The sequence below is a fragment of the Herpailurus yagouaroundi genome, unplaced genomic scaffold (genome assembly GCF_014898765.1).
Source record: "Herpailurus yagouaroundi ecotype Mexico unplaced genomic scaffold, PumYag 160, whole genome shotgun sequence".
In the NCBI taxonomy this organism is placed as follows: Eukaryota; Metazoa; Chordata; class Mammalia; order Carnivora; family Felidae; genus Herpailurus; species Herpailurus yagouaroundi.
This window is the reverse complement of record NW_024412401.1, coordinates 43,599,295-43,614,717: the sequence shown is the minus strand read 5'-3', so window position 1 is coordinate 43,614,717 and position 15,423 is coordinate 43,599,295. Positions and strand designations below refer to the sequence as shown.

At 41.1% G+C, this 15,423-nt stretch overlaps 2 protein-coding genes across 5 annotated transcripts in view; one reads left to right on the top strand and one right to left on the bottom strand.

The window, feature by feature from the left end:
• Positions 1-1,986: 1,986 nt before the first annotated feature.
• Positions 1,987-4,684, bottom strand: B3GALT9 (beta-1,3-galactosyltransferase 9). Of its 2 annotated transcripts, XM_040481225.1 has the most exons (3): positions 4,665-4,684; positions 4,360-4,546; positions 1,987-3,090 (listed from the first exon to the last, which is right to left on the bottom strand). In XM_040481225.1, exons 2-3 carry the CDS (start codon positions 4,363-4,365, stop codon positions 1,987-1,989), a joined length of 1,110 nt encoding a protein of 369 aa, XP_040337159.1. In that variant the 5' UTR covers positions 4,366-4,546; positions 4,665-4,684. The 2 variants fall into 2 exon arrangements, with proteins under 2 accessions (XP_040337159.1, XP_040337161.1); XM_040481227.1 differs by lacking the exon at positions 4,665-4,684 and having other exon boundaries at positions 4,360-4,600.
• Positions 4,685-7,321: 2,637 nt separating this feature from the next.
• Positions 7,322-15,423, top strand: part of FBXW2 (F-box and WD repeat domain containing 2) — a 57,781-nt gene continuing 49,679 nt past the window's right edge. For 2 of the 3 annotated variants that reach the window (XM_040482132.1, XM_040482130.1), the window contains exons 1-3: positions 7,323-7,444; positions 7,547-7,655; positions 14,081-14,590. In XM_040482132.1, coding sequence (XP_040338066.1) covers positions 14,101-14,590 — 490 coding nt within the window. In that variant the 5' untranslated portion in view covers positions 7,323-7,444; positions 7,547-7,655; positions 14,081-14,100. Of the gene's footprint in view, positions 7,445-7,546; positions 7,656-14,080; positions 14,591-15,423 lie in introns of all 3 variants that reach the window. The other variant, XM_040482131.1, reaches the window with a different exon arrangement.

Genomic DNA, 15,423 nt, shown 5'->3' with positions numbered 1-15,423 from the left:
CAGGGCAAGCAGGGGACAGACATGAAAACAGGAAACATTTGGGGGAACTACAAGGCGATACGGCCAAAGCCTGGAACTTAAAAGGGGAAAATTATAAAATTCTTAATCATTATTACTAATGGTAGCTACTATTTCTTACAGATTGCACATTCCAGAGCCAGAATGTTAACCTGGCTTCCTGGTGGCTAGTCAAATGTTTTACTTGGTTATATTTTGAGGATAATAGCAGACAAATGTTTGTCAAGCATTGTTCTAAAAGCTTTTCATCTATGAACTCATGTTGCTCTTTTTCCTCTCCCAGGAATAAAATACTATTATTACCCTGTTTACACATGAGGCTGAGGCACAGCAGAGATAAGGAACTTGTACAAGATCACACAGCAGATAAGTGGAGCCAAGATTTGAACCTAAGCTGTTACACTCAGAACGTGTGTTTTTAAAGGCTACCTCTTCTTATCGGTCATTTTCTATGGGCCAAATCCAATGCTAGATGCTTGACATGTCTCATTTAGTCCACGGGTCCTACAAGGCTGAATCTGTACATAGACTGAGGCTCAGTATATTTTAGTAATATATCCAGAAAGATGATGTAGTAAGTGTCATGGCAGAGATTTTCAAAGTGTATTACTTCGGGGACACCTAAAATTCCGAGGGCCCCAGAATGGGAACATTGATCTAGTGCCTAGTTATTCCACAAGAGAAATCACCAAGTGTGTTGTGAGTTAAATTGTGTCCCCAAAAAAGGTAATGTTGAAATCCTAACCCCTGATTTTTGTCAATGTGACCTTATTTTGAAATAGAGTTTTTGCTGATGTCATCAAGTTAGGATGGGGTCATTTGGGTCCTAATCCAATGACTGATGTCCTTAGAAGAATGAGAAAATTTGGACATAGCACAGAGCAGAGATTATACAAAGTCCCAGACCCATGAGAGAAGTCCATGTGTGAAGATGGAGGCAGAGATTAAAGTGGTCTGTCCGCAAGCCAAAGAATGCTAAGAGTGGTTGCCAACCACCAGAAGGTCGAAGAGACAAGGAAGGATTCTCCCTCACAGGCTTCAGAGAGAGCAGGGCCCTGCCAACACCTTGATTTCGTCTTTAAAACTAGTCTTTAAAACTACAACAAATAGGGATGCCTGGGGTGGCTCAGGTCATGATCTTCACCGCTCGTGAGTTCAAACCCCGCGTCGGGCTCTGGGCTGACAGCTCAGAGCCTGGATGGAGCCTGCTTCTGATTCTGTGTCTCCCTCTCTCTGCCCCTCCCCTAGGCTCACTCTGTCTCTCAAAAATAAAGAAACATTAAAAAAATTTGTCATACAAAATAAAACTAGAACAAATACATTTCTGTTGTTTTAAGTCACCGAGTTTGTGGTACTTTTTTTACAGCATTTCTAGGAAACTAACTCAGAGTGTACACATTAGCAGGGAATGTGAATGTGTTGCATCCCGTCTGTAAAGCACTGGCTAATTAGAACTTGATGAAAATTGCTTTACAAAGAGTTAGCTATCCAAGTCCATATACTATGTGGTTCATACTTTTAAATTAAATGTAATTCCACTACCCAATGAGTAAAATGCTTCCTGCTTACATACAAGATGACAATTTCGTTCAACAAATTCCTTGGTGTTTGCCTTTAATTCTGAGCATTCGCAAAAATTAGTTGCCATTGCTATTGCTGAATCGTGACAGTTCCACAGAATATGATTTTTATAAATTCAATGACTGCAAAGAGAAACAAGACTTTGGGTTGTAATTAAATGTCATGTTCTCCCTTTTTTGGATAGAATGTTTTATTTTGAAGAGTGCTATCTCAGATTTCGTAACATGAAATCTCAATATGATGTAGTACATCCGAGCACTAATAACGTTTTGCAACTCGCTAAAAGAAAGTACATAAAACACAAGGAAGGAGGGATGCTTTCTATAATGAGGTATGAGTTAATTTAAAAAGACCAAATTTATAATAAAAAGCAAAAAAAAAAAAAAACTAATCACCCAAATACATGCCATCATTTTTTATGGTACCCACGTGGAAACGTTTAAGAGTGTCAAAGTATGTCAGAAGTTTGCAGGAAATGAGCCCGTAGTAAGTCTCAAACAGGGTACATTCTTTCCCACTGCTAATTTCCTTCCACGCCAGGGGCATTTCAATATCTGTAGTTTCTGAGGATGTAAAAATGAACTTATAGCAACATCTGTTGTATCTGATGTGCCTTTTTCCAGAAAACCTTGAACTGTGGATGGGTATAAGGCCAATAGACTTTGCACAAATTCCTACAAACACATCAGCAGGAACCATTATGGGTACTTCTTTGAAAACCACATACATCATCCGAGCCACATCTTGGGACATAATAAAAGCCTCGCCACTGCAGTAATCTGGGTAGTACTTTTCTGGGTACTCGCTGAAAGGGACAAATTCTTGACTATTAGGATCCCTGTTGGGTATATCTTGATGAATAACTCTTCCTACATAGACATCCTCCAGGTGATCTTTCAGATTAAGAAGATAGTCTACCAAGCTCGGGACATTGACAAACATCTCTTCATCAACCTTAAGAATGAACAGGGCATTAGGGCAGAAAGTCACAGCCCACTGTGTCATCGTGATGATTTTCAGGGTTTGGTTCTCAGCACTGTCCAAGAAGATTCCTTGAATTATATCATTATTCTTATGGGACTCTTTGTCTATTTCTTGCTGGGTAGTTACCAAAACGGGCATTCCCAAAGCAAACAGTGTGAGAATGTGGTGCCCTTGAACACTGGTCACGTTACCCCAGGTTTTCCTGATGAGGTCCCGCCTTGTTCCATTTCCCGGGCTACTGAAGATAAGAGAGAGTAAAAATATATTCTTCCCTTTACACAGCTCCGACTGGCTCAGGATGTAATACTTGGAAAGATTACTTCTTAGGGGCTCCATGTTCAATTTTCTTGCCTTCTCCTTAATTTCAAGAGCTTTCATATCCACATAAGGCAAAGCATGCAGAAAGTATTCTTCCACAAAATCAGCCCCAAAAAGCAAAGCATGAAACAGGATAACATTAAATAGAATGAAACACCACTGGTGAGTCCGAAGTCTGCAGAATGTCACCTAAATAAGACGAAAACACATGTTCATTCAAGCTTTGTCTCCATTCTTATTTTTGCCCCCACTGAATGCTATACATACTTCTTACAGCACTTAGAAATACACTATTTTAAGTGTTTCTCGTTTATTTTTGTTATCTGTCTCTCCCACTAGATCATGGTCTCCTGGACAGCTGGCAGAGAAGAGACAGCTCTCTCTTCTCCACTGTTGCAGAGTTCAGTATTTGGCATGAAGTAGAAGCTGAATAAAATGCTAGTTGGTTGTTTTCTCGCTTGTTTGGAAAGCCTACTTACTATATGCAAGGCACGGTGCTAGACATTGGAAATGCAAAGAGGAATCAGGCATAGACATATGGATATAAAGTAACAAGCAGAATTATTGTGCTAAAAGCCTACAGGAAAATATATGATTTTTTTTTTTTCTGAAAGTGAAGCACTTGGATCAGTTTCTTCTCTAATTACAAAGGTCAAGGGCTATTTTTCCATGAAGTAGTTGCTTTTGTTGGCCAGTGAACAATGGCTACTATCAAACATTTACATCCTTCTACTATGACTTTCCAATTTAATCTGATACTGATTTCTGACATTGTCTGTTTTAGCGATGTCCCCTAATCCATTCAACACATCTGCCAATATGGGCAAATTCCCACTATCTGCATAGCACCCCTTCAGAGATCTAGGATGGCTCTGTGCCAAGCTTACTCCACATCATCAAAGAAGATGGAAACTTTCCATCTGGAAGGGCATATACAGTATCATAATATAACAGAGCAAGGGAACATTAAAGAAATTAAATTTCTATTGGAGTTTGATTGACAAAGCCTTCCATAATAATAGTTACCTCTTACTGAGCATTTGCAGTGTGTCAGGCACTGTGCTAAGCACTTTAAATGACTTAATTCACTTAGCCTTGGTAACATCCCTTTTATAAAGGTTATTTCCAAAATTAAGGTGAGCATCCAAGTTTAGTAACTTGCCAAAGATCATCTCAGTGGGTAAGGGCGTGGGGAAGGGTCGTAATTGGAACTCAAGTCTGGGAGAGTCCAAAGCTTAACCACTGAGAATCCTGACCCCTGACCCCCATCTTTTCCTTTCCTATACCTAATGAATAGGCAACAAAACAAAACAAAACAAAACAAAACAAATCCCTGTAATTATCATCTGAATTCCATTCCATTTTCTCAAAGCTGATGATGTGCACATAGAAGAAACTTCAGCTTTCTCAAACCTATTTTAATAGATATCAAATGCTTCCAAGATTTAAGAAACTTACCTGCATGTTGTCTGTGAACCGTTTCAGGACTTTGGAAATTACTGAATCCAGATGCCAAAATTATGTCCAAATGTAGCTCTCAGCATCATTCCAGTCTAACAGCAATTGCGGTAAGGTGCTTTGTGCCTGAGACTTTAAGGATAAAGTTTCTTTCCAATCAACTTGAGCTTTTGTCCCAGAATACCTGCTGACTCCATAGGGAAGCAAGTGCAGATTATGTTACAACTAGAGTGAATCCAGAACAAAGAATGGAGAACACAAACCTTTTCAAACGCTTCCAACCTTGTATATGTTTTGAAACTGACCTGTTGCCGGTATGGTGAATTCCTGAAAGAGCAGTTCACTTACATCACCTCTCAAACATCAGAATACAAGGAGAAATATCATACAGTATGTTTTAGAGTGCTCTCAAGAAACTAAACAATTGGACTAGTTCCTGCTCCCTGGTATATGCATGTGCAAGACATGTACTAAAACATCAAGGAATACTTATCATCCCTAATGGGTGCGTTTTGTTTTTTTTTTTTCCTCCCCAAAGAAACAGCGTATGAAAGTTTTGGTTTATGTCTCATTGGGAAGGATTTTGAATTCCTAGTCTAGGCTATGCAAGAAGTTTACTGAATCAATTATATGTCACCCCAACTACCTACCCAGGCATTTTTTATCTCAAACTGGAAAACAACACATAGTCCATTTTAGCCAGAACTGAAGGAACTAAGCATTTGCTGTTTGCCGTTTTCCTGGGGGGCATGAATATGTAGGGATTATTCCAAACACTGTTTCTACCAGCAAGTTTAAGAAAGGAAACAACATTCAGCATATTTTCATGTTGCTGTCACATAAGCAGTTGTATTGAGCATTTCATTCTGTTTTCAGGCAGGGCTGAACCATTTTCTTTTCACATGTTGATGTTCCTGCCTGCCACTCAGGGCATTTTTTTGTAATTGTTTGGCTAGGAAAAGTGTCAATATGGGGCGCCTGGGTGGCGCAGTCGGTTAAGCGTCCGACTTCAGCCAGGTCACGATCTCGCGGTCCGGGAGTTCGAGCCCCGCATCAGGCTCTGGGCTGATGGCTCGGAGCCTGGAGCCTGTTTCCGATTCTGTGTCTCCCTCTCTCTCTGCCCCTCCCCGGTTCATGCTCTGTCTCTCTCTGTCCCAAAAATAAATAAACGTTGAAAAAAAAAATTAAAAAAAAAAAGTGTCAATGTTTGCTCAGCCATTTGTCATGCAATCTTGGAAATTTTTACAAAGTGGGAAAATCTAACAAAAAAAAATCATATGAAAGGAAATTTTTTATACATTCTAAGTTTAACAACTAAATACAAATCCTATTTTGCAATTTGCATCTCTTAGAGCTATAAATTTTGCTCCCAGATCTCCTCTTGCTTCAATTTCGACAATTTGGTTTCTTTGTTCATGAGAAGGTCTAACAACATTGCCTCTAGAGCACCTCTGTCTGGGATTTTCAGTTTGATTCATCAAACTCCTACCACAATTTGTTTGCTACAAATTGATAGGGGGGCTTGTTTTTCTTAATTACCTTGGTATTGCTTTGCCTTTCATAGAGGTTATCTGATCTGCATACACGTCTTCCTAAAATTTCTTATAATGTTGTCATCAGTCACTGTTTGGCTTAGATGTCTACAGAGGCTTTCTGTTGCCTACCAAATCAAATTTGCTCTCGTGGAGCCTGACTTTCAAGACACCATACTTGGCTTCTACTTCACATAGTCAAATTTGTATTTCCCATGTTTCAAGCGTACTAGATGGACTCAGGATGCTTGGCGCCTTGGTCATTCCCTAACACTAACTGGATACGTGACTGTCTTACTGTCTATATTACGTGTTCTATCTCTTGGACCAGTCTGTTCAATAGGGTAGCCATTAGCCACATGTGGCTATTTATATTTAAATTAATTAAAATTGTATTTCCTCAGTCACATTAGGCATTTTCAAGTGTTCAGTAGTCACAAGAGGCTAGTGGCTGCCTTATTAGACAATGTAAATAGGGGACATAATTGCTGAAAGTCCTATTGGAAGGTGCTGGTATAAGATACGCGTGTTCGCAGTTTATGAGCCCTTAGGGAGAGACAAGGAGAATTTAAGTTCTTGAAGTCGGGGGGAGGGGGGGCTGGGTTGAAATCCTAAGATAGCCGGTTATGATGACCTTAGGCAGGATGCTTAACCCTCTTTTGACCCGGGTTTCCTCATCTCTAAAAACAAGAGTTAATAATAGTAACTACTATGCAGGGCTACTGTGGGAACTGAATGCGGTAACACAAAGTGATCAGGAGAGTGCCTGGCCCATAGGAAGCACACAATTTTTGTTCTTTGATGCTTAAAGATTTATGCTTCAGCTTTCAGTCCTCAGAAGGATCACACGAGGAAGTACTATAACTGCTATGCAGAAGACGAATATAAATCCAGAGATGTTACGTAAGTAAGGCCAACGGCACAGTCGGGAGTGTCAAGAGCTGGGATTTGAACCTAGATCACCTGACTCCTTTGTTTCGGTCACCAATCCCCTTAACTTGCTTTATTTTTTTCGTGAGCACTTGCTAAGACTTGCACCATGCCTTGCTTAGTTATTTATCTGTCAGCCTCCCCCGCTGGGATATAAACCCCAGGCGGCCGGGTATTTTTGTACTTTTTGCTCACTAACCCTATCTCCTAGAATAGTGTTTGGGACATGCATGATAGGCGGCTCAATGGGTTGTTTCACTTTGGACACGTCTCTCAAATTTTCCTCCCTCTCCTCCGAAAAGTGAGGATAAGGAAAAGCGCCACAGAGTTTGTGCAAGGTCGGATCGGTCCGACGAAGGACACCAAGGCCCCGGACAAATTCTGATACACGGCACGGAAGTTAAGTCGAGGATGAAGCGCCACAGGTCCCAGCTATACTGCGCATGCTCCTCCTCCCTGGGCGCTCTCCTCAGCCCGCCCGCTTCCCCCTCGAGGCCGGGGCCGGAAGTGCACCCGCGTCCGCTGGGCGCCGCGGGCGGAGGGACGCGCGGAGATGACGCAGGCAGCACCGGAAGCCGCTCCCCTGTGAGGGTGCAGACCCCGAGCGGCGGCCGCTGGTCCAGGTCTGTATGTGAGGCGGGGCCCGGTCGGGGAGGGGGTTCTTAGGCGCCCGCGCCCCTGCTGACCAGCCGCGCCTCGGGCCGTTTGTCTTTCTCTCCCTGCAGGCGCCATGGCTGCGGAGCGGACCCGGCCGCTGCGAGGCTCTGGCGGCCCGAGCGCGCCTAGTCGGTGTGAGCCCGGCGCGAGGTCCCGGGCCCCGGGGCGCTCGCTCAGGTCAGTGCTGCGCGGAACACGACTCGGGGAGCAGGGAACCTGGGAGCGACGAACGGGCTGAAGGGATCTGGAGTTGATTTTAGAGATGGGAACATTGAGTCTCGGAGTTACCGCCTCTTAGTTCTCAGCTTCCTTAGCTGTGAAATGAGTTAACAATGATGTCCCAGGGCTGCCATGACTTTGAAAGGTGATGAAGTGTGGAGAGGTGGTTTTGAAGTACAAAGCGCTGTATTAATGTGAGGGACTGCGCCGTAGTTGTGGGTATGCCATGGAAACAGGTGTGTATGTGGCGGGGGGGGGGGGCGGCTTGAACTACAGATAGCCATATTAATGCTCAATAATGGTAACTGACGTTTCTCGGAGGCTTACAGCGTGTAGGGTACTGTGCTAAACGCTTTACGTGCATTATCCGATTTAAGCCTCACAAACACCCTTGCAGGGAATGCTGTTCCGAGGTTGCATTTTACAAGTCAAAGACTGGACTTGAGATTGGTGAAGTGATTTCCCCAGTGTCACTCAGCAACAAGTGGAGTTGCAGAGCCTGGATTTTATAAACACTGTATTCTTTCCGAGCTGTTTGTATTCACTCAAAACCAAAGGCGAGATGAATAAATAAGTTGTAATATTAAGTTGTAAGATTTTATTTTATTTTTTTTTTCAACGTTTATTTATTTTTGGGACAGAGAGAGACAGAGCATGAACGGGGGAGGGGCAGAGAGAGGGGGAGACACAGAATCGGAAACAGGCTCCAGGCTCTGAGCCATCATCCCAGAGCCCGACGCGGGGCTCGAACTCACAGACCGTGAGATCGTGACCTGGCTGAAGTCGGACGCTTAACCGACTGCGCCACCCAGGCGCCCCTAAGTTGTAAGATTTTAAATAAGTTGCATATTCATAGGTTTTAAATTCAAGAAAGGGCTCCTCACGCCTGTTCCTCAGCTCTCCAGGTTTCTCTGGAGGCAACCAGTGTTACCAGCTTGTTGAATATTCCAAAGATACCTTGGGTGTGTGTAAGTTTATAAATCCAGATACACGTTTTCAAAACCTCTGTACGTACTGTAACAAGCTGATTATGCTTGATGAGAAACCAGGGAAGATGAAGCCTCGGGCTTCCGAACAACAAATGTCTTGTTTTCACTCTTAACTAGGCCAGGTCCTGGTGGAGGAGAGGAAAACGTACATGTGATGTTTTATCCAGAACATCTATCTCTAGTAAGACCTAGCAGTATATAGGTTTTGTTTTGTTTGCGGCGGTGGGGAGCTAGGTAAGATGTTAAATTGCTTAACTTCCTGTGGGACCCTCGGAAAGTCACTCCACCTCTTGGGTCATAAATCTCATTTATTAGTTAAGGGCAATAGTACTGATACTTTCCTTGAAGTTCTGATAATCAAATGAAGTAATGTCTATGAGTAGTACTTGAATCTTTTAAACCAGTACAAATATGAGAGTTGCCAGAGGGAACATAGGGAATTAATGGTAGAACCAGAGACCAAACCCAGGCCTCCTGGCTTCCAATTTTGCAGTCTTCATCATACCCATTTCGGAGCTTTGTGATTGTTAATATTGAGGGCAGAAGGACAAGTTTAATGTTTAATCTCAAGTCGGGGGGAGGGGAAGGCAAGACAGCATGGAGTGTGGGTACAGACAAAAATGCACCTAGCAGGAAATTCTAGCCTCAACTCAATAACTGGCCTTAATTATAAAATTAAACCCCAGTGAGTTTGAGTCCGTGAATTTTTCTTCCATCTATTTTAAGCCAATTTAAGGGAAAGTTTATGGTAAGGATCATAGGGTTGAAAGGGTTGTTAGTAATCCTGTCTATTCCAGCCTTAAGGCTGCTGAAAGCTTTCCTGGCCAGTATTCATAATAATAAAACTAACAAAAGTACCACCCCTGCTCAATTTCTGAGTTTCACAGCCCTCAAAGTGAGGGATAGCTTCCATTTTACAGATAGAACTGAAGTTTAGAAGTTGGTCAGAGATGCCCATGATCACGTAGGAAGTGGGTAAATCACTGAAAGACTTGACTGACTCCAAAGCATTTTCATATATGCCTCATTCTGCCTCTGTTTCTAACTGTCCTTGACTTTCCCAGTAATGGGAATCTCACCATTCTGGAGGCAGCCCCTACATTGTTGGAAATCTCCTGATGATTTAGAAGTTCCTCCTAATGGGGAGCCTGAGTGGCTCAGTCGGTTAAGTGTCCAACTCCTGATCTCAAGCACAGGTCTTTTTTCTTTTAATTTTTCTTTATTATTGAAAGATAGAGTCAGAGCGTGAGCAGGGGAGGGGCAGAGGGAGAGGGAGACACAGAATCTGAAACAGGCTCCAGGCTCTGAGCTGTCAGCACAGAGCCCGATGCGGGGCTCGAACTCACGGACCGTGAGATCATGACCTGAGCCGAAGTCGGACGAAGTCGGACGCTTAACCGACTGAGCCACCCAGGCGCCCCACTCAAGCACAGGTCTTAATCTCAGGGTTGTGTGTTCAAGCCTCTCATTAGGCTCTGCGCTGGGCGTGAAGCCTACTTAAAAAAAATAAAAGCTCCTCCATGTGTTGAATTGAAATCCTGCTTCCTGAAGTTTTCCCCTGGGGGCCTTGTGCGGCCAGTACGTGATATTCCTACAGGCTCTCTAAAAGAGTTCATTTTAGACCTGTGACCTTAAGAAAGTTACCTCCAAAGTCTTTTTTTTTTTTTTTTTTTTTTTTTTCAGAAAAGTAAATACTGGTGTTTTCTAATAGTGCAGAGTTGAGGAAAAAATTCTTATTATGGGTTAAGAGAATATATGAATCTCAGAAATGGCTGGGTTTTTTTAAAGGCTCTCACTGAGAAGTTTGTCCCATAATTTTCTATGGTGTCATGACTACATTAATTTGGCATGCTGTAAGATGTGTCTTAGTTTTTGTTAATGGTGCGAACCTACCTGATAATGTTTTCATGGGTATTATAAATTTGCCTGTGGTCATTTAAATAATAATTCAGCTTACTTACGTGTAAACATTTCTATGACGGATGTGTGGATATTCATGTGTGTGTAGGTGTAGGTGTGATAGAGGAAGAAGCCCCCCATGCTTTTTCACTGTAGAAAAGGATTCCTGGGCAGATGTTTTGGTGTATGTTTTTAATTGGCCAGTATTAATTAATTAGCTATGGTGACATTTTGTGGGTGTCCAAAGAAAAGAGTTGTTTTGCCTTGTTATGAGTGATTTTTTCCAAGTAAAAAATTTCTGGAAATGTTGGAGATAGAAGGTTGTTTGGATTCAGGAGGAGGTAGTGTGTTAGCTTCTGTTGTTGATTAAACTTTTGGTGAACTGATTATTTTTTGGCTGCCAGGTAAATCCTTAAACTAATAAATCCTGCCTAGCCCAAACCCTGAGGATTCCAGAATATTATTTTATTTTTAAAGTCCATTCACTGTTCCAAAAACCAAAATTATTGGGTAGTAGATGATGTGATTGGAAAGTTTGGTTGCCTTTACTGTTTTTTGTCTGATAACATTCTGGCCAAATTTGATATTTGAGAAATTAATGAAAAGGACTTTTACTGACCTTACGTGAACAAAGTTGGAAGGTGAGATCTGGCTTTTGATGTAGACCTCATCTAGGTAACATTTATGGGAAAAATTTTATTTTCCTCTTCGACATTAATTTAGATACTAATGTTTTTAATCTATGTGTCAGGATTCTTTTTTTTTCTAAATATAATTTTATTTTAAATTCCAGTATAGTTAACATACAGTGTTATATTAGTTTCACATGTACAATATCATGATTCCACAGTTCCATCACCCAGTGCTTATCACAAGTGCACTCCTTAATCCCCATCACCTATTTCACCCACCTCCCCTCTGGTAAATAGGTTTGGTTTGTTTGGTTTCTTGTCTTGTCTCGCCTTGCCTCGCCTCGCCTCGCCTTTCTGTTTTAATTTTATTTTTTTTTAATTTACATCCAAATTAGTTAGCATATAGTGCAACAATGATTTCAGGACTAGATTCCTTAATGCCCCTTACCCATTTAGCCCATTCCCCCTCCCACAACCCCTCCAGTAACCCTCTGATTGTTCTCCATATTTAAGAGTCTCTTATATTTTGTCCCCCTCCGTTTTTATATTAGTTTTGTTTCCCTTCCCCTATGTTCATCTGTTTTGTCTCTTAAAGTCCTCATATGAGTGAAGTCGTATGATATTTGTCTTTCTCTGACTAATTTCGCTTTGCATAATATCCTCCAGTTCCATCCACGTAGTTGCAAATGGCAAGATTTCATTCTTTTTGATTGCCGAGTAATACTCCATTGTATTTATGCCACATCTTTATCCATTCATCCATCGATGGACATTTGGGCGCTTTCCATACTTTGGCTATTGTTGATAGTGCTGCTATAAACATGGGGGTGCATGTGTCCCTTCGAAACTGCACACCTGTATCCCTTGGATAAATACCTAGTAGTGCAATTGCTGGGTTGTAGGGTAGTTCTATTTTTAGTTTTTTGAGGAACCTCCATATTGTTTTCCAGAGTGTCTGCACCAACTTGCATTCCTACCAACAATGCAAAAGAGATCTCTTTCTCTGCATCCTCGCCAACATCTCTTGTTGCCTGAGTTGTTAATGTTAGCCATTCTGACAGGGGTAAGGTGGTATCTCATTTGATTTGTATTTCCCTGATGATGAGTGATGTGGAGCATGTTTTCATGTGTCGGTTGGCCATCTGGATGTCTTCTTTGGAGAAGTGTCTATTCATGTCTTTTGCCCATTTCTTCACTGGATTATTTGTTTTTTGGGTGTTGAGTTTGATAAGTTCTTTCTAGATTTTGGATACTAACCCTTTATCTGATGTGTTGTTTGCAAATATCTTCTCCCATTCTGTCGGTTGCTTTTAGTTTTGCTGACTGTTTCCTTCGCTGTGCAGAAGCTTTCTATTCTGATGAGGTCCCAGTAGTTCATTTTTGCTTTTGTTGCCCTTGCCTCTGGAGGTGTGTTGAGATTTGGATGTTAATTTTTAAAATTAGTATGGCAATCTGGTAGGAAACTAAGTGATATTAGAAGGAAAGCTTTGTTTTTTAATTATGGAATGTTTAAACATATGGTAGTAAAGAGAATAAAAACCTCCTTGTATCCATCATCCAGCACTAACATCTATCAACATATAGCTAAGCTTGGGAAAGATGATTTTTGCTGATTTGCTGTATTTTTTGTTTTTTCATTAGTTTACTCCCTGTTCTTAAAAGCGGGCTGATACCTTGATGCAATGTGTAATGCTATATACTTGTAACGTTTCTTTTTGCTCCAGTTAGTCCTGGAGCAATGTGTCATTCTTTTAAAGGAGAAGGTGGTATAATCAGATAGGTACCAGATTTTATAACCAGGTTGTGATTCTCCTGGTTGTAGCTGTAGTCAGAGAGAAACAGTTCGGTCTGTGTGGTTGGAAGAGTACTGATGGAGGGAGCACTGACTTCCAGTCTGTTCTGATGCTGTTTTAATAGCTCTATTGACTGTAGGTAGGCAAATCACTTACCTTCTCTGACTTGTAACTTCCTCCTCTGCAAAGTAGGGATGATGCTACCTGGGGTTTTTTTTGGTTTTTTTGTTTTTGTTTTGTTTTGTTTTGTTTTTGTTGGTGTTTTGGAAGCATCAGGATTACTTATTTGTGCAAGCTTCCTTGACCCTCTTTGCTCTCTGGGGGCACATGATTAAGAGTTGTCACCAGCTCATATGAGGCTAATAAAAACTATGTAAGGCTACATAAGGCCTTTGGTAATTTTTGTTCTAACAGGCAGTGCCATGAAGGAAGTAGAAAAACCAAAATACCTGAGCCACATGATTTATTACATCGGCCTGTTTTTCTTCCCCAGACCTTTTTTGCCTGAATATTTATTGAAAACCCAGTAGTCAGTTCTGTGATTTTGGTAACAGATCAAGCTGTGCCTAGCATGATAACTAATGTCTCCAGTTACTGCTCAGGAGACCTGCCTTCTGGTTGTCACATGCTGGTGCTTATATTTGTGACTTAAGTACCCAAATAGAGCGTATTAAGGAAATAGTGTTACGATGGTTTTGATCGTGTTGGGGGGAGGGGAGAGAAGTGTATAGAATAAACTATTTTATAATGAGTGATACTATAAATCTTTTACTGTGAAGATGCATGTAGCATGTGCTAGACTTCAAAAGGAGCAAGTCACCTACACCAACATAAGTCTCACTGATTTATGTTTCAGAGATCATGATTCATTAAAGTATGTTTTCTTAGATGTATTATCTTTTGTGTGCATGGAAGATTTTCGAATACAATATATTAACTGTAAAGTTGTAATGTAATAACTAAACATAAAGTTGTAATGCCAAGTTTTTTACACTAATTTTCATTTGTTAGCAGTCTTGCTTGAATGGTCTTTTTGAGCAGAACTAATACAATATTTTGATGTGCCACAGGTAAATTTTTCCATAACCTTATGGAGAGAAAGGACTTTGAGACATGGCTTGATAACATTTCTGTTACATTTCTTTCTCTGACGGACTTGCAGAAAAATGAAACTCTGGATCACCTGATTAGTCTGAGTGGGGCAGTCCAGCTCAGGCATCTCTCCAATAACCTGGAGACTCTCCTCAAGCGGGACTTCCTCAAACTCCTTCCCCTGGAGCTCAGTTTTTATTTGTTAAAATGGCTCGATCCTCAGACTTTACTCACATGCTGCCTCGTCTCTAAACAGTGGAATAAGGTGATAAGTGCCTGTACAGAGGTGTGGCAGACTGCGTGTAAAAATTTGGGCTGGCAGATAGATGATTCTGTTCAGGACGCTTTGCACTGGAAGAAGGTTTATTTGAAGGCTATTTTGAGAATGAAGCAACTGGAGGACCATGAAGCCTTTGAGACCTCATCGTTAATTGGACACAGTGCCAGGGTGTATGCACTTTACTACAAGGATGGACTTCTCTGTACAGGTAAGAGATTCTGGAACTGTTTTGTTGTTGTTGTGCGTTTCTTAGGGTATAATCTTAGAAACAGAACAAACTAGTCCTTAGGCTTGAGGATGGCAAGTATTAATTATATGAGATATCTATAGTGGAATTCCCCCTCCCTCCATCCCTGAGTAGTTTTACACCCTTTTATCCTCTTTCCCTCTAGAAGACAAATCATTTTTATAGAATTTTGTGAGAAGAAGGCTCCAGATATTCTTTTTTTTTCTTTTTTCTCTTTTCTCTTTCCTTTCCTTTTTCCTTTTTCCTTTCCTCCATGCCCAGCATGGAACTCAATGCAGTGCTTGAACTCACAACCCTGAGACCAAGACCTCAGCTGAGATCAAGAGTCGGACGCTTAACCGACTGAGCCACCCAGACACCCCCAGACATTCTTTTAAATGTGATGTGAGTCAGAAAGCTGTAACTATTTTTTTCAGTGCTTTTTCCTTCCATGTACAGTTTTCCATGTTGGTTAAACTTTTTTTCTGTCAACAGTGATTTTTGAGAAAAACCAGTGGAAAAGATGATGCCTAGACCTAGCAAGTAATTAGATCATCTTGCAAGAATTACTTAACCTCTCTGTGTTTGTTTTCTTATCTATAAAGTATGGGAATGGAGGTATTTCTTTCTTGCTAAAATTCCTGTGGTTCTAAGAAGAATTAAAAGTTAAAAGAATTTGGGCATGGAAACAAAGACAGATGGATATTTTAATCCTAAGCAATTAAGTAACTATGTAGCAGATATAATCATTAAAATTTGGAATTGTGTGATTCTTCCAGTTGTAATGGCTGTTTGTACATGTAATCAGTGCATAT